Source organism: Mugil cephalus, chromosome 17, assembly GCF_022458985.1.
Source record: "Mugil cephalus isolate CIBA_MC_2020 chromosome 17, CIBA_Mcephalus_1.1, whole genome shotgun sequence".
Taxonomy (NCBI): domain Eukaryota; kingdom Metazoa; phylum Chordata; class Actinopteri; order Mugiliformes; family Mugilidae; genus Mugil; species Mugil cephalus.
Window position 1 is genome coordinate 850,206 of NC_061786.1, and position 20,000 is coordinate 870,205.

The following is a 20,000-nucleotide window of genomic DNA, read 5'->3' on the forward strand; positions in this document are numbered from 1 at the left end:
AATTTAGAAAACGATATAATCCAAAACGATTCAGTGACTTGAAATCGATTCAGTAACTTTTTAATCAAAAATTAAACCAGAGTGACTGAAATAAATACCTACTCAGCAGTGGCGGTTCTAGATCAAAATGACCAGTGTTTTTTCAGGGGGGCACATATAAGGACAAAACAGGGCAAAATTTAACCGTTTAAAATGTTTAGTTTAGTTTATTTAAAGCCAAAACAAAATACATTATGTATTAACACAATAAGACAAACATTCTTTGTCTCAATAAACATAAAATAAAATGTGCTCAATAAACCTTGAAACCATGTTTGCCTTTTTTGTAAAGTAAGATTTCTGTTTTGGCATAAAATGAAACTTGAATCTGCACAATGACCCTTTTTCAATCCAAGCATTTAGCTACATGCAGAGTTCTTTTTCACAGCATGAGACTTAAATGTACAATCATCTAAATCCCACTCATCATCCCACTCTTTATGTACAGTAAGGAGGAAAAATAGAAAGAAAAAAGGACATAATGTCCTTCTTGCTCCGTTTCATGATAGCCAGGAGAGGATTGTAGCATCTACTCTCAGGTCATTAAGGTTTTCCAATAAACAAGTAGCTACATGCTGTTGGTTATTTCACCCTTTTCCCAAGCATGACATCGTGTTTCCTGACTTCAATAGCTTTGCTTATTTACTAACATAACAAGACCAAGCCGTGATTAAGCCCAATAAAAACTAATTTTATCATTGTAGTGAACAACAGTAAAACACCAATATGTGACGTTATGTCGTCACTGACGTTACGAAATTAAATCGTTTTCCAACCTTCTCCTCTTTGCAGTAGTCTATGCAGGGCTGCTGGCTGTTTGCTTTCACATCCAAAGTTCCAAATTCGTGCTGCCGGTCTTTCAGGAGCGGGTAACACTGTGTGTGTAGCGCTTAAAAGAGTCCGTGTAGAACTCCGTCGCGTTTGTTCTGATCTGAGGTGGTAGTCCGCCCCCTGGACTACCACCGCCACTTCTTGGTCAGACTGAACCGGGTAAGGTTTAACGCCTTTATCATTAAAAGTGCTAAACACACACACACACACACACACACACACACACACACACACACACACACACGTCAAGTCTGACGTGCTTTATTCAGTGCATTATTTCCTAGTATCGTTACAATCGATTGATTACCTTTTAAATCGACATTAGATCGATGTATATCGTCCGGAAGGCCAACTTGCCGAGCACAGATCGGTGTAGTTGGATCGTAGGAAAATAAATCGATTCATCGATGTAGTGGATAAATACACCCCTAATAGATAGATAGATAGATAGATAGATAGATAGATAGATAGATAGATAGATAGATAGATAGATAGATAGATAGATAGATAGATAGATAGATAGATAGAAAATTAATTAGGAAAATTAGGTAGGATTTGAACCAAATCATTAAAGCCCCTTGTTGTTCTGAGCTACCACATAGCAAGTGACCAGCAGGTACATGTGGTCAGACCTAGCATTCTCAAAATGTGTCTCCAAATGTGTCTCTGATCTCAGCTTTGAGCTCTGTATGCACATAAATCCCATCATCTGGGATGCAGTAGAATATTATAACACCTGTTTCCTCTAATGATCACATCAGTAATTATCACAGAATCACAATTGTGTGCTCATTAAATACATAATTAAATTCATTTGTAAATTCTAACTTAGATTGATTTATTTTTTAGTTATTTAACAGCCACAAGGACAGAAATTTTAACGAGACTCTTATTACTAATGAACAAAGGTGCCTTTTCTTTTTCAGACAGTGTTTTTTTTTGTTTTTTTTTTCTGAATGAATAAAGCAAAACTCTGCTGACACAGGAGCAACCCTGCTGACTATAGGCGGTGTTTAATAGGACCCAGGAGGAGGTATTGTGTTCACACTACCAACTGAACACAGACACATGTGGACACATGTAACCCAGAACCCCTCCACATGTGGTCAGAGATCTGATCTCTCAAATGCGATGTCGGTGCATTTGATGGGATCACCCAGATCGGATCTTAATGCAAGGTCTGAACAGGCCCCTAAAGTGATCCACCTCACATCACACGTTATCAGATCCACTGCTGTGAATCTGTAACAAACATCTCCTAGGATTGGTGCCAACACCACTGGTCTAATGGTTTTAGAGCTTTAAGATATTTGTTTCTCAGCCTCCTCTATTGTCAGATTAATTACAGGGCTATTTATTATTCCTTTCTAATTGAGATGGGATTAGGCAACTCCCTGGGATTTAAGTAAATTGCTCCGTCTCAGTATTTTTCAATAGACATCACTGGGGAGGCTGCTGTTTGCATTTGTACTTGACACTTCACCTACTCAGCACTGCTTCGTTTGTCACAACAGCTCATACCGCATACACCAACCCAGATCTAAAAATTCCTACACTTAGCAAAACAGCTGCTATCATTCATTATTCCAACGTTTCTTATTCATCCCAAAAACTGTAAGAACCACAGCATGTTTAAATAACCTGGAGACTGAGGGGGAATCAAATTGCAACCTGATATACAGACTTCAGTTATAAATGAATTTTCAGGATATCCCTGCTCAAAAATAGCAAGCAGCGAGTCTCTTTAGTAACATGGTGAAACTTTATCCCAGAGTTCTCCCCCTTTCACCTGAGCAGGACGCTTGGATTTCACTGCTGATTTAATAGAAGTAAAACAGGATGGATTTGGGGATATTTCATTAATCTTCCTTCCCTCCCACCCCCACTCTTCCCATCTCTCCCATGCAAGACACTATTCTCTCTCTCTTTCTTTAGAAAGTTAAGACCCAATTAGCCGACCAAATTACTGGCTGATCTCTTTGACTGGCTGCATGTGTATTCCAGTGCAGGTGTAAACATAAGCAGAGGGATTAAACTACCAGAGATTTACATGTAGGCCTTCCCTTTCTGTACCTAATAGGGGGATGTGAAACTGTTATATTTAATATTTTTATAAAAAATAAATAAACAAACAAATAAATAAAGCTCTGACAGAAGAAAGCAGTACATTGTTTATGTTTTTGGAATGTAGAAGAGGATTTTTTTAAGACATCATCAATAATACTAGTTCTCCAGACATGCATGGAACTTCACTACCTTTGTCTGATCTGCACCTTCCTTTACCACCAGGGGGAGTGCACTGGCCAAGGTTTTTGAGATTTTTTTCATAGAGAAAGTCACAACTAGTAGCACAGTACCAGAAGAGGATGGCAAAACCTCATCTTCACCTCACTCAGTGAACACGGTGTGTCACTTCAGGAGACAGTGCTAACTGGCTTCAAGTTGGCAGATAAAGTTTCTGAATTTAAACCAGAGCCGCCAGGGATTGGACCAGGCAGGCACGTGACCTGTCAACATAATTTGATTGTTACTTCATATCAAAAAATTCTAAAGAATGAATTTGTGACGCATTTGTGAACGTCATTTGTCAACTGTATTGGAGTCTGAACAGTCAAAAGAGACAAGTAAGATTTTAATGCACAAAGTTCGCTTGATTTATTAAAATAAAAACATAAATATATTGAATAAAGATACTATAATAATGTAAAGATAACCAGTGGAACTATTACTATTACTTTTAAACATCAGTAACATTGTGAAACAATATCTATGACGCACATGCACATGTATGCAAGTGACACACATTTGGGTTAACGTTTTCTTAATATGCTGAGCAAAAATGGTGATACAACCAATCATAATACCAAAGATGAAGAAATGTGCAAGTAAACATTTCTAAATATCACTGCAAGTTTTACTTATGGTAAATATGTCAACTCCCCCTTTGCTTCATATAGATAAATTAATATAAACTTCAAAAATAAATGTTTACAATTCCCTGGTTTGAGATTAACTTTTTATTTAGCTTTGCTTATGCTGTTCTGAATCAGAGCAGTTTATTGTGAGGAATGAAAAAAAAAAATCCTACATTCTGGAGTGCTGTCTTTTTTAAGGGTTTTTGAAACATTTGGTTCTTTATTCCAAGTTGTATTTATCTACATATCGGACAGATTTTTCCCATAAATGCATATTAAAACAGTATTACATTAACCATAAGATAACCTAGTCAAGTGGTTTGAGGCCATGACTAAAATGCCTGGCTTATTGAATTAGCCAACCTGCGATAGAAATCTGCAGCGGTTATGTGCCAATAACAACAAACTGAAAGGGGTCTAATTTAAGAGGGTGCAGTTTAAGGTTGAGTAAAGGTTTTACAGCATTACCAGGCATTGTTTATTGCAACAGATTGCTGTATTACAATATTTCCGCAATTTCAGGCTTTAAGTGTTTTAAACTAGGGGGGCAATTGCAGCGATCAGACACATACATTGCTCCGTAATGTGATCAACTGGATGCCCATATATAGTAAATAGACAGGAAGAACACTATCTGCTGTGTGTTCTCTCTCCTGAAATAGTTGTATGTATGATCAGAATACATTTGAATTACCCCAAAAGCAACTTAGTAATATAATTTTACACAGATTGTTACAGTAAAAGCCTCTCTTCCTTTCTGAGACTCTGCTTGGAAAAAAGGGGGAAAATGTGGAAGTTGACCTTGTAAACTCCTGGGAGAAAGTACCGAGACCGAGAGCTACAGGGCAAACTTTGCCAAGTTTCAGCTGTGGGCGAATGTTAATATGTATTTCCAGGATTATTGAATTATGTACAAACATATGACAAATGTCTCAAGGAATGGGCAGCATAGGCTTCAGGTTAATGAGAAGAGCCTGGTCATCTCCATGCTCCAGTTACCCCTAATGATGGTAATTATTACATGGCTTAACTGTAATACTGGATTGATTCTCAGGCTCCCGAATAACCCCTCATGCTGGCACATTGCAGACCTCCCCCCCACCACCAACCCCAGAGCTGCCCAACAAAGGCCACTTTGAGGTCGCTGAACAAATGCACCTCGCCTTGCCATGAAGTTCATGTGGGAGCAGGCTGGCAAACTGTGTGTGAGTGTTTTTGACGAAGGTTAATACTCAAGTCATATAAAGATGGGATTAGGGCCCAGGCTTACACAACGAGGAAGAAAATTGAACGTTTGGAGGGAAATATGTGGCTAATTCCATTCTGTCATCAGTGGATATTAAAGATTTTTAGCTGCTCTGTCAAATTATTTGTAAATCACAATGGTGGCACTGTTGAAATCAGCTTTAATTTCCAGGATCAAGAAGTGGCCAGGGAGTTTAAGTGGGATATTGTCTCATCAATCCCTCATAAGACCTCAAGGTTTTTAAGGGATTTACATCATTTTGTTGAAAATAATCTTCTTACTTTTCACTTCCTGTATTCAAGACACATTACTCTTCTTTACTACATACACTTCTCTTAACCAACCCAAGCATAGCTTAATAAACAACCTTCAATAAAAATATACAATATGTGCACAAATTCACCCAAACAGGTACTGAAATGACTATTCCCCCTGTGAGGGGGCTGTTTGGCACCTGTACTGGATTAATGGGGGACCTCTGCCAGTAGCTTGACAGAGTTAAGCTTTTAGATTGAGTTACAGAGGGGTGGGATCTATGCAGGCCAGGTGCTGGCTGGGTAAAAGCCTCCCAGATTTCAACAATCTGGTTCTGTTTCAGTTGTGCACCGTGATTCCCTTCCCCTGCTGCCCTGGGTCTTGGTGATGTGCCATCACACTTGGTTATACTGTATATCAGGCCCTCAGTGAAATAGTTAGCAGATTGTAGAGTAAAGACTCCATACTCAAACCATATAACTTACATGATAGGTCAAAGCTCTGTTTGCACCTTTGTGAGAGTTTATTGTATATTCTTCAGCATATTGTTTTTAAAAGCCCATTCACCACAAGGTTACTTGAACTGAATTGACTTCATAGTTCTCATTAGCCATATCTATAGCCATATCTATATCATTTACTTTTGTAAATGATAAATGAGTTATTAATTATGGACCAATGTGTTATGTTACTGGCGAACTTTACTTTCATTACTGAGTTATAAGCAGTCCACACATCTCACTTTTTGTCTTGAACATTAAGGTAAATGTAGTAATGTAGTTTAACAATATGAAAGGGTTTATTGAGCATCCAGTGGCTAAAATAAGTTTGTTACGGGCCCCGATTTAGTTCAGGTTTACCATCGCTGTTGTTTGAGAAACAATCCTGTAATCTGGGAGCTGATGATGCCCAACAGTGGAAACTGCGTGACTGGGTCATTTACCAGAGCGGCCTGAACGTTGCCTGAGAGCTGCTTTATGTCAGCATGTCGCCACACTACTTCTTCATGTACAGTATCTCTGCTGCATATGTCAGCTGTGCATAAGTCTTGTTTTTAGAAAAAGATCTGATCTTAACATTGTGAGCATGCTTATATTATAGCTCCTTGGGGCAGTGGCAGCTTGCTGTTCCAAGTGTACACACTACTGTGTGAACATATGGATGGGTCCCCATGGGGGACTTATAAATTTAAATCATTATTTTTTATTATTTTTATCATTAAGAGATCTGATCTTAACGTTGCAAGCGTGATTATGTTAGTTACTACCTTTGTCTTTGAAATCATTTCTAAAATACTCGGTTGAATGAAGAAAGTGGATTATTATAAAATAATATGTGAATCATTGCATCAACTACCTTCATTCAAATGTGTCGTATAAATCAAATGAAAGAAATTTAGTGCTGCATTGTTTCTGTTTTCTCTTTCTGTTCTTTGTGTTTTGTAAAAATGCATCATTTGCCCATGGAGATATCATTAGTAACCAATCATCATCAGGAAGGTCATTTTCACCTAACGTGAATCTGTACTGTCAAAAATGACATTTGTTATGATATGAACAATGATACCACCTGATAAAAATCTGTAGTAGCATCACTGCGTTTATAAAATACCTGACACTAGTTTTTGTATTAAACAAAAATTTACAGAATTTGTACATTTTTTATATCAGTGTAATAGTCCCATGTAGAGAGGTAAAAGACATCTTAAAGTGCTGTGCCGTGTTATATTAAGACAGGGCTGAGGTTTAAATTTCAATGTGTTCAATCCATCCTGGTTGCTTGTTTTGATAGAATAATTCTAGGTTCCATTGTGTGACTGCCATAGCTTGTAGAGCTGATTTGAATTTCTTATAATTCCAAAGTGTTTTAAGTAGCACCTCTGTGAAAAGACTCAGGGGGGTGGGGGTCGTCGAACATGTTTCAGACCTTCTAATGTGTAAATGTATTTCTGATTCCTGACATGACACACAGTCAAATGGCAGTGTGCGTGTGTGTTTCCTTGATCCCGCCACATGACTGGCTGTCTGTAATCAGTAATTACCAGGATTGGCTGATGGATTCTAGTTATAATGAATGATTGATGACCGCTGAAAGAGAGCGACCGGGCCATTTCTGTCCTCTGACAGCATGACATTAGCACTGAATTGAAACCATTTAAGTAGAAAATGACTGGACAGAGGCTATGGCTCAAAAACAGGTACCATGATGCCATTTTTAAAATGGACATGTTTGCATTTGGCCCCTGTTTGAATAGTCTGTATGATTCCTGAAATCCGAGCTCTTGCCGCTGCCAGCAGCTCAGGGCTATTCTCAGAAAAATCATACCAAATGTTCGACATACCTAAATGCATCCAAAGTGCGTTTCATTGGTCAAATTACAGAACACTTAGGCTTTTTTGTATTGTTTGGATCTGTGCAACCCACTCTCAGAATGTTGTGTAGATACAGGTTTACCCTTCTAAATCCACATAATGCGGACATCATTTATGCAAATACTTGTATACATGTATAACATGTATGGCTGTATGATTGGATAGGATTTCTAATTGCTCTGACGGTATTTACTTAGTCATTTCAGTAAAAAGAATGAAACATAATAGTCTAGCTATTAAAATATTTTGATAGCTTATATGTTTGTTTGTAAACAAATGCTTACAATTGTTGTGTATGATTACTCATATACCACTAGGGGTCACTAATTCAGACCTTTTTAAGCGGTACACAGAGGTGCATCATAGGCACCATATTATTCTCTTTATAACAACTTTCATTCTACCTGTACAGCCGTGTTTCAGCATTTGTAGCTTTAAATGCCAAAAAGTTGCTGCAGCCCATGGATTCATATGGCTTCTTATGAGTCAGGAGAATGATTGTGACTTTTAATCAAAGAACAGGCTAAACAAAACATGTTTGAACCAGAATTGGAACCTCAAAGGGAGAGGTGTAATACTGAGAACAAGTCATCTAGTTGACAATTTCCTGTTACATTTGTGTGGTTAGTTGTTGAGTGTTGCTACAATGAATGATGTTAAAGTTGTGTGTGTGTTTAGTTTTGTCTGCCTTTCATTATGCAGAGCAAAACATTATTTATTCTTTGTGTATCACATAGTGCATGTAGAACTAGAATGTGGGGGTTGAATGTTGTTGATGCCATGCCCCAAATGTGACATTTTGCAGAGTACCTGCAGAACTGAACATTTAGTTATCAAACATTTAGTTTGATAAGAAAACCGTTATGAATTCCCTTTACGCAGCTTAAAAGGAAAGCAAAGTCAAAATGTGTTTTTCCTTTAAAATGAATTGTGTTTCAAATTAACAGTGGTGCTGTTGGTTTGTTTCAACCAAACAGACATAGTTCTGAATTGCCACTTGTTTTCAGAGGTTTTTCACGTTTAAAACTCACTCAGACTTCAACCTCATGAAACTAAAAGTACTATGATGAACATGATTCAGTCTGTGAATTGCATTTTAAGGTATTTTTATGTAAGCAATGACCAGTTGGTTTGGTCCTGTCAACCAAGCATAGTTTATCACTGCTACTTGAAGATAGAGGTTTTTTATGCAAGGATTATTACATTTACAACTCACTTGAACCTTGTGTGTGAAGTACATGACTGTTGAACAAAAACTACATTTTGTGATTCGTGCCGTTTGATGTGTGAGGCAGATATTAAATTTGTGGTCAGGTTAAAGGCAGTTTGTGGTTTGGTTTGAAAACCAGACGGTTTTCATGTAGTATTGGTGGGAATGATGAGGGCATGGGGGTGGGGTGACCAGCCTCCTTGAACTGTAGCAAATGTTTCTGAGCAACACATGGGTTTCATCGTGGACACGATATGCAGCCGCGGTTCCAACAAAGGGAAGTAGTGTAGAATGTTGCAGACTCTACATGAAATATCTGACATGTACAATTAATATGGATGTGTGTGTGTGTGTGTGTGTGTGTGCGAGTGTGTGTGGGTAAGGGGGTGTGGGTGTGGGTGTGGGTGTGAATGTAAATGGTAGACACATGCACTCACGGACTATTGTAGTGCCAGACAGAACTGTGTATGTGTATTTACCTCCTGTGTATTTAAAAGGACACACAGAAAACTAGATCTCTTTTGGATCATATGTAATCACACACACATGATTTTAACATCCATCTCCTAAACTAAAACAGTGTTAATATTAGTAATTCTGAGTCATTTTTCCTTTCAACATATGTGACATCTGTTCAATGATATCTACCATGAAATATGCTATAATCATTCCTGTTATCATTTGTCAGCCTAAAAATGAAAAGCAATTGTGATGTTAAATATAATTAAGTAATAAAAAGATTCAACCAGGTATCTAGGATTCTAAAATATTCATGCATTTTAACATTCTTTACCGTTTACACGTTTTCAAAATGCAGGTTCCGCTGTTGGTCTGGTCCAATCAACATACACCTCTGTTTGGGCCAATTACCATGCACTTTACCAACACATCCCCAAAGGTTACTAAAGGTTACTTGAGTTTTAGACAGGTGTCTATCCCAAGGAAAGACTTCAAAAAGACCCTTAAATGGAACAACAGAAAATGAGAAAAATGTTCCAGTGTTGAGACCATTTTTCCATTAATTTTTTCATGCAAGAAATACACAAACCTACCAGGATTATTGACTTCACCGTTACTGTTATTTATAATTACACACATTTAGCAATATGTCTTAATACTTACAAAAGACGGGTCCTACATAACCAATCATCGTCATTTAATTTGTTCATAATGGGTGTAAAATACAAGATTGTTGATTTCAGAAGCTGTCTGACATCAGAAAGTTGTGTGTCTGCGGGCTTGCAGACACCTTAGAACTATTCATGATTAAAGATACTCAGAACAGAACGAGGAGTACACTTCTTTCACAGCAAGACCAAAAGAGAGCGAAGAGAAGGGCAATAGACAGTCTAAAAATGAGGCCCTCTTTGTGGAGGAGTGACCATGTTTATAGGAAGTCTACAGAGGAAAGAGGTCCTGGTGCATTGATGATCAGCCTAGTTGGTTGGTTGTTTGTATGACCACAATTATTTCAGAACCATAAACATCTGTTTGTTAATGCAACTGTGACAATAAGGTCTTGCCATTTTAACTCAATCCACAGGGGATCGATGACAAACAATATATTTTGTTCGTATGCAGCTATGTCTTGCAGTGTAGTATGAAAGGACATCCACCTGAAAGCCTAAACAGCCCTCAACATGTATTTATCCCCTCTTTACCAAGTTTTCACTTCTATTTTCCCTATTTATCCAGGTTTTACAGATCAGGGCTCTGATATATAAAGATGCATCTGCCATTGCAGCTTTGTGAGTCTTCAGCCTACATCTGTGGCCTGATTGACATCTCTATTCACCTATAAGTGCTGCCTTCACGGTGCTCTTCCACAGCTTTTAATTTCAAATAGACATTTCGTTTTTGTAGCAATCCCTTTTGACTTTCTCCTTTCATTGCCAGTTGGAAGTAGAAATATTGAAATAAATGTGAAAATAATAACAGCATAACAGCCCATCGCCCTGTTTTTTCACTCCCACTCTCCTTTGGGCTGGAATCACAGTGTGACTGTATTACAGAAAAGCTTTTTTTCAGCCAGGAGATGTGTTTCTTATCCCAACAGCAACAACAAACTGGGCTTCTATCAAATTCATGCATTCGGGGGAGGAAAACTCATCCCTATGTTGATATAACACAGAAAATGAAATGTATCACAATTAAATTATATCCACTTGTAAATTATTTGAGCTGAAATATAGATAGAGAATAACATTTGAATTCATTTTAATTCTAAAATCCTCTGTTGCCTCTAATTTTACTAGAGGTGCGTTTTGAAAAACTACTGCCATATCTAATGTCCAACACCTCAGAATTAAGACTAATAAAAGACTACAAGGACAACTGATTCCACTCAAGGAATTAAGAACACAGTGAATTCACCTCACAAAGAAGGATCCAAATTACGTAAAGTAAAATTTCGTATGTAAATAATTGCTCTGTGCTGTGTATCATTGTGCGAAGGCAAAAGAAAGTGACCTTCATATCTTCATTTTATAAAGCTGCCTAAACATATGTGGCACAGTTCCGCAAACAGTTATGGCTAGGGTTATTTTACACATTTTAATGGACACATTTTCTATTCCATAATTGTTGGGGGGAAGAAAAAAGGATTTCATTTTCACGTATGAATCCTAAACTGTCATTTTCTATTTTTATCCTAAAATGTGCTATTTTCCTTGGGTTCCCGGCTACGAGGATGGCGGTCTTAATGGTGAAGGTGTTTATGATTTGAAGCTATGACCCTGGTCCATGTCTGCAGTGCTCCGTTGCGGTAACTGACACGGGGACAGAATGTGGTGTAAATTTTTGTGAAAGAAGCCTGGTTCACTCTTGTCCCGTTGATAGTGAGCACCGGTGGCAATGAAGGAGAATGGGAGCGAGAAGCAACTTTGTAGGTTTTTATGCCATGCCCCTTAAAGCATGTAATGAAACCGCTGTTACTGAATTGGAACGGAGCGTTTAGCGACCAGGATGAAAAACACATCTGACTATGCAAGTATGGACATGTTTCAATATTCAGAATTTCGAATCTTCTCATCAATTTTACTAAAACATTAAAAGTAAGGAAAATAATGTAAATTGTAGACTTCATACTGCATGTTATTTTACTGAAGCGTAAAAATATTTTTAAAGATAAGCAGTTGTATGGATCAAAATGTTTGATTTAAAAAATACTGCGAAGCATAAAATAAAATAGAATTTAGTTTAGTAGTCAGTAGGCTGCCATTTCCGAGAATGGTCGCATCAAACATTTTAAAACGCATGTAAAAAATAAAAAATAAAAAGTACTATCAACAATAAGCTTTATGAATGGATTTTTATTTTATTGCAGGAAATCTAGTCCATCGGGTGAATTTATCTACTGCTTTAACGCATTAGTAGTGGACAATAGGATTCGATACAGCTCTAATTCTTCGTTTATTTCATGCAAATCATTTCCTATATCTAAACGGCACATTTCCACACCACAAACTTATCTGTCAGCGTGACAGGAGCATGTGTTAAGAAGTCATTGAGTGCTAAATGCAATCAGCGAGTCCCATTAAGGTCTGAACAGGGAATCCACGTTCCTCCACAGCGGCCATTCGACTCATGTTGATTAGCCGTGTAAATACGCAATAAGTTCTCTTTTTCTTGGCTGAGTGGAGGTGATAATGGGCCCTCAACTTATCTCGGTCAGAGAGGAAATGTTGACCAACAAAGGAAGTAGGAAACGCGCTGATCTGCTCCCCACGGAGGAGCGGGCGTAGGGTGGATAATGAGATGAATCCAGCAGATGATGCTCAGTGATTTCTGTTTTACGTGAAAATATGATACTATTAATCATGGGGAACAAGAGAGAGACAAATCACTGATTACCCTTTTATTTCAGTTCATTTATGCGAGTGTTGTAGCCTTTGTGTACATCTACGGGACATCACGTTGTTTCATTGTTTTAACTTTTACTATAAACTCATGCCCGGGGACAATGCTGCCCATTATTAAATACCAACTGAATAATAATAATAATAATAATAATAATAATAATAATAATGAATTGCATGTAGGCGGAGATTCCCCTTCAAAACCGACTGACACCAATTCCATTATGACTAAAAATCTGTATACAAATTCTAGAAACGCAGTAGCCTAATTCTGTCGGTCCAGTGCGATTTGTGGTCCTCTAACAAACTAATACTTTTCGTTTTGCTTTAGTTTGGACTCTGTTACCCTTTTGCGTTGATGAAAGGCTGCCTTTTCCGCCCCCTCACTGTAAACACGGGCGTTAATTGTGTTCCATAGATTTTGATGCATTATCTAACAAGAAAATAATCGGATTACTCTGTTAGGAAGAGCCTCCGCGACCCACCAACAGATTTCCAAAAGTCTGCAAACAGTGTGGATTATCTTAATTGAATTAATTCTCAATACACAGATCTATGGCCTTTCACGCCACGACATGCAGCAGCTGATCCCAGAGCATCGCCTCCGCTGTGACGTCGGCGGGGTATAAGAACTGCCCCGCTCTCAGCTGGCTTCCTCAAAACAACCAGTCCGCGCGCTGAGCACGGTCACTAGTGTAGCACGGAGAAAGAAGTATCCAGGCTCATCATGACGCAGTGTTAGAATGCATTTTTAGGGAGCCCGGAAAACTTTCAGGTCAGGACGTTGTGTTGTAGCAGCAGGTTTTCACTTTTCCCGAGTTTTTCTTGTCTTGTTTCCGCATCGGTGTGATGCCAGCCGGGATGTTCAGTATAGACAGTATCCTCTCTGGACGGCCGAGCTGTAAGGAGCCGCTCCTGCTGCACCGGAGCGGCCCGGTGGTGCTATCCGCCGGCCTCACGGACTCTATCTATACCGACTACAACGGACTGTATTCAGCCTCATGTGGACCTTCTCCTCCAGGGGTTCAGTCGGTCAACGGGACCAGGATCGGATATAACAGTTACTACTACGGGCAGCTGCATGTCCAGGGCACCGGAGCAGGGCCGCCGTGCTGTGGTTCCGTGCCAGGCCTCAGCCCACAGCAGTGCCCTTGCATCCCGACAGGTAGGACAAGTAAACTCAATTTTCTTGATAATTCCCTAACGCACATTTTCCGTTTCAACGCACTTTTTTAGGACTTAAAATATGTTCAAAGTAAGTTTAGTATTTATTTCGGTTTTAAATACGAGGTCGCTCAGTTTTTTTTTTTTTTTTTTGTAAATTGTATTTAATAAGAACCAGTTGATTTTCAATTGTTTTGTTTGTTTGTTTGTTTTTAGCGTAGGCTATAAGCTGTTTGTGAGTCGCCAGAATTGTAACACATTTCATTATATTTTTACGTCGTAGTTTCTCTTCGTAATACAAATCTTACCAAGCCAAAACAAAAACAAGCAAAGATATGCGTAAAACGAAATGAGATATTTTACGCATGAACTGAAATTTGAACATTCCAAGCATACTAACAGCTGTGGAAATGTTCACTTCTGTTGCTATATGCATGAGTGATGTCTTTATCCCTTTCTTCTGATAACCCCGGTGTTGTTTTTGTTGTAAATTGTCGCTGACCTTTTTCCAAATTATTTTTTGCGCATGGACTTAACATGAAATGCAGTTTGAAGCCGATTGTTTTATGTATGCATGAAAAAGATAATGGGGCTTTACTTTAACAATCGTGTGCATGATAAGACAAGCCTTTTGCAAAGTTTCAAATGATTGATAGCTTGGTTTCTAATTGGTATTAATAGTGTCCGTAACTGTAAATTCGCAGTTTAATTGCTTCCTCCTTTTAAACTCGTCTATGTTTGATATCTCTCCGCTCCTCCGCCATGCAGGCTACGACAGTCCGGGCTCAGTACTGATCTCTCCGGTCCCTCATCAAATGATGTCCTACATGAACATGGGCAGCTTGTCGAGGACTGAGCTGCAGCTCCTCAACCAACTGCACTGCCGCAGGAAGCGGCGGCACCGCACCATCTTTACCGACGAGCAGCTGGAGGCTCTGGAAGGACTCTTCCAAGAGACCAAATACCCGGACGTCGGCACTCGGGAGCAGCTGGCCCGGAAGGTCCACCTCCGGGAGGAGAAGGTCGAGGTCAGAGGCGTTTTGACTTTTCAGATAGTAGCGCACAGGTTCCTTACGCCTTAAAGAGCTTCAGTTGTTGCAGTCAACTACATTAACATAGCCCGAATACCAATATTAGCAATAGTCGAGGTTTTTATTTATTTATTTAACATCTGCCGCCCGTTTACGAGAGCCATACATTTTATTAGAGGGAATTTAATCGAGATTGGTCGTGCAGATTTTTCTCGCTGTCGTATTTTTGTTTTACTTTATTCCACAAGTGATTTAAAACCGCGCATCATTTAACATAAATAGCCTTATATAACCGTCGCCCGTAAGGTTTCTCGACTAGGACACTGAATTAAGGTAGATAAGTGAAATGAAAATAAAATGTTAACCAACCCGAACCATTTGGACACACAGGGAAGTCACTCGGAGCAGTGGGCAGCCACACAGGGCGCACAGGGAGTACTTCCTGGGGGTTAGGTTCTTACACACGATACCAACAACAGCGCGCCTCACAGCTCCCTTTATTCTATTGTTTAATTAAAACGTTTTATTTTATTTTATATAAATATAAAATGTGATTAATTGATTTGAGACAAAATGGGGTATAGATCAGGCTCGTTTTCCTCCCTAGGTTTTAATGTTTAAACTATAGACAATAAATAAAGCGACATAGGAAGAAAACAGCTCAAATCAAACAGCGCCACGAACCCTATAGTAAGGAGTTTTAAAAAAGTCTATCAAATCTATTTTCGTATTAACAGTATGTCTGTAGAATCTGTCGAGTCTCATCTGACAGTGTTAAAATAAAAAGGGAAAAGGCTGAGGGACTTAGAGTTACACATTAAAACTGTGTTTTTCTGTCACGTAGGTTTGGTTCAAAAACAGACGCGCAAAGTGGAGGAGGCAGAAAAGGTCTTCATCAGAGGAATCAGAGAACTCTCAGAAATGGAACAAATCGACCAAAACGACCGCGGAGAAAACCGAGGAGAGTAAAAGCGAGGTGGACTCGGACAGCTGATAATGAAAGGTCTCTTACACGGCCACATGTGTGTATAGATATAGTGGAAAGTGATGTGGACTTGACGACATGCTGGTGGTGTGATGAAACGTGTTGCCATGTTGCACAGTTGTACATATCTACATTTTATTATTAATTCGGTGTCCCGTTATTTATATTTAATTTAATTTTTTGTAATGTTACACGCGCCAGAGCACGTGGCGGTCGAGGGACCGACTGACACGTCTTAGGATATCTTAATGTTCTATATGACATTTGTACTGAATATTAAATGCTGTAATTCTGTTAATTTCCCGTAGTATCATCATTCATTGCGCTCCGCAAGTCGCAGAGGAAATATGTGTAAAACATTCATGAGCACAACATCCGCACAGATATGTTGAATTTCTTATGCCATTTTATTTCCAGTGCAGAAATAGAAACCTGAATTAAAAGGAGTAGCTCGTCATTAAACATAAATGGAACATTATTAATTTAATGTCTGATTTCGTTTGTTTTCTTGAAGGAGGAGAGCCACTGTTTGATTTTAGTTTGTTCTTAAATAATTTAAGTAAGTTAAAACTCAAAATTGAGGACAGATCAAGGGGGAAATATCCCAGGGTTGTTTATTCATCAAAATATTGGTTTTGATAAATTGACTTTTTTCAAAACTTAGCCTTTTTGTAAGTGGCTCGTATTAATGTGGTATTTACTTGAATTTATGGCAGTTGCAAAGACACGCTCTCCTATTCCGCTTTAGAGTTTCATCAGACACGCTGCGCTCGTCTTTGTTCGCTGTTAACGTGGTGGGATTCAATTTAAACTTTCTTCTAAAACTTCCAACATTTTGGTTTAACTCATAACTTATATTTAAAAAGCGTTTCGGCAACAGAATAATAAAATAGCTAACTCACAGTCGTGCGCGCGCACACACACACACATACATATATGTATATACATATGTATGTATGTATATACATATATACATATATATGGCGAATGTTGTCATCAGTGCATGCTCTGTAATGGACTACCTGCAAATATTTATTCATCATTTTTAATGATGAGGCATTTACACGGTCAAATCTTTGTCATTTGGCTGGTAATAAAATTGCTGTATGTATCACAGTGTTCAGCGTCACATAATTTGTTCTACTACTAATAGTTCTACTGGAACATATTTCACCTAAAGCTCTGATTAAAGATTAAAGTCTCTTAGACCTACTCCCTACAGAACATGGCAATAATCACACCGACAGTGTGAAATTCTGCCTCAGAAGGATTATTGTGGTTAATACAAAGCAGGCATTGCATTGATAAGGCAAATCCCAATAAATAAAAATAAACTATTCAGAACATCATTTTGTTCTGTTTCTGTTACTCTGAAAACACAATCGTTTCATTTCACTTCCACACTTTGGTGAGGATGGATGTATCCATTTTTTTGATGAATGGAAGCATTAAAAGCAACTTCACTTTCAGTGTCTGCCTTTATCATTGTGCTGTACACTGAGCTCATGGCACAATAATGACAAACAGTGAAACACAGTGAATGAAAAGGCCTATGCCCAAAACCTCGATAAATTCAAATGCAACAAGAAACTGCAAATAAATATAGTTCCCATTTCATATCCCCTACGTATGAGAAAAGTGTAATATGAAATATGCAACTGAAACCTAAGTCTACAACAAAATTTGGCCTTAGGTTCCTAAAGCTCGCCGGTCCTTACTGACTTAAAATTAGTAACTATACTGAAAAACCTGAAGTTAGAAAATAAATTAGTAAATAGAATCTCACTTATGTTATCAGTCACCTTTTTATTTCAAACCTGATGTCATTTGAGATGAGTATTCAAATACCCATCTATATTCTAAAGCTGAAATGTCCAACTGTCAGTGTGCCAGTCTGGTAAAAATATTATAAACATATATGTTTTGTTTTGTCTTTATTTTATTGCTCAGTACTATTCAGTTAATCAGTCTAATGCTTAATACCATATGTTTCCAGTGACTGAAAGCAATATTTATTTGATTTGCAGTGATGCTAGAACTTAAAGGGTTCAGCTAATACTCCCACAGCTAGTTACTGTTTTGTGTTTGAAATACATACTGAGAAAAAAATAATTGTTTTATAATCACTATAAAATCATATTGGCGTTGTATATAACGAACGGCATTCCAAAAACCAATGACAAGCATTGCTGGTGACGGGAGCGGTTGGAGCTGTACTTGGAACACTTCCTTCAGTGCATTATTTCTTGATCACATTTTTTGATCTGCAGAAATGCTGCTTGACAGTTTCACATCTCTTAATGTCTTGATTTCCTTGATTTCTTCTATCAAAGCTGTTCTATCACACTCTGCAGGCCACACTTCTAACCAAAAGTGGACGTGATAAGCATGCTGTGCCAGATTTTCCATACACAAAGAACAGGGCCACAAGAGCTGATACGTCTCTAATCTATTAGAAAACATGCTAAATGGGTATTAACGGTTACTATTAAAGCCAGTCTCTCTGGTTAGGCACCCAGTAATAATACCTATGAAAAAAAAGTACTCAATACTCTGGTCTACTGGAGTAATGGTCTTTATGATATTATTCTCATATATTTGGGTTTCCAATGCTCACCTATCACATGCCAATATTCACAGATGTTTAGATTATATTAATTAATGCCAGAAAAATCAGGATACTCAACCTTTCCACGGAAACTCAAAATATTGGGTGGGAGTGACTGAAAGGCTGAAGCTTTGTGGGAATAACCACAGTGTTGTTTTTCTTATAGTCACACGGTGAAATGCAGGATCTTAGTATTGCGTACAACTTCTGTTACATAGCTCAACTCAGCCAGAAACAACAAAAAATGGAAGCAAAAAGAAAATGGAGGCAGTCAAAGACTCGGCAAGTGTGCAGACATGGGGCGTCACTTTTAGCAGCAGAGCACAAATGATATCATGAGCAAAAACAGCAATAATGTGAAATTATTCAAGATTTATATTCTACTGTGTTTGGTCATGCTATGTTTATTACAATCAGTAATCTGTTTAAAGTATTTGTGTCACACTAGCTGAAATAAACTTGTAGTGATTTACATTTCCTTCAGAAAATATCAATTTACATAGGAAAGACACACTCAGTGCATGCTCTAATGATGTGAATCCTTTCCAGCAATAGACAAAACAGGGGTAATACTTGGAGTTCAACGAACAAGCAACAAGCCAAGAGGCATCCGATATCCTGGTAAAGTGCAACCTTTTCTGTGTCTTCTATCATTTTGAATAGTCATGTCTTCCCATGTCTTCGTGTTTTTACGATGACAGAGACAAAAATCTGAGGTTGTATACCAGGCATCTACTGTGACTTCTTTTGTGTAATAATGCTGAGCAGGGAAGGAATGTTTTTACTTTCCGTTCAAATGATCTAAGCATTGAAACCTATCTTTAGGTCATATGATTGATGTAATGATTATTTTTCACATAATTAGATGTTTCATTCAACATGAGCGTAGAATGTGACCCTACCCAAGCGTCCTCTTGAGACAGATGCACCCAGGACCACTCAGGCTTCAGCCCTAATCTTTCCTAAACACAGAACACAAGTGGAGACCGTAGGAAACAGTTTAACTAAAGTATGGGGTTTGTGGCTTTAAAAATGACAATCTCCTTATAGTTTTGGTGACGCTGCAGAAAATCCGGGATAATTAACAGATTCCATTACCTTTTTGATTTTCCCCACAAAACTGTTATGTAAATGTATGGGACAAATGCTATTTTAAAATGAACACGGAAGACACATTTAGACATTTTCCTGGCCTCATTCCACCTAGAAGCTCTGTTGATATGCCTAGGCCCGTATATACTGCTGATCGTAGAAACAGCCATGGAAAGACAAAATGTCACTTTTAACGATATGGATTTTAAATGAAAGATAGTAATAAATTAATAAGAAAATAAAAAAATAAAAATATATAGAATCTATATGGAGATTAATGCAATAGGGATCACACTTTCTGTACTGCAGATGTTAGGATTCATTATGAATAGATAGAAAGAAAGTACAAATACATCACCTTGGTTATACTGCAATCACAAAGAAAATAACATAGC

The 20,000-nt window shown here is 38.1% G+C and overlaps 1 protein-coding gene across 1 annotated transcript; it reads left to right on the forward strand.

Annotated features, from left to right (window-relative positions):
- The first annotated feature begins 13,401 nt into the window (after positions 1–13,401).
- Positions 13,402–17,021, forward strand: gsc (goosecoid). Its single transcript, XM_047611247.1, has 3 exons — positions 13,402–13,890; positions 14,658–14,917; positions 15,765–17,021. The coding sequence occupies exons 1-3, from the start codon at positions 13,575–13,577 to the stop codon at positions 15,912–15,914; spliced, it is 726 nt and encodes a 241-aa protein (XP_047467203.1). The 5' UTR covers positions 13,402–13,574; the 3' UTR covers positions 15,915–17,021.
- The last annotated feature ends 2,979 nt before the right edge of the window (positions 17,022–20,000 follow it).

Coding starts and splice junctions, on each gene's coding strand:
- gsc (XM_047611247.1), top strand. CDS start 13,575: ATGCCAGCCGGGATGTTCAGTATAGACAGTATCCTCTCTGGACGGCCG. Junction 13,891..14,657: donor GTGCCCTTGCATCCCGACAG/GTAGGACAAGTA, acceptor TCCGCCATGCAG/GCTACGACAGTCCGGGCTCA. Junction 14,918..15,764: donor TCCGGGAGGAGAAGGTCGAG/GTCAGAGGCGTT, acceptor TCTGTCACGTAG/GTTTGGTTCAAAAACAGACG.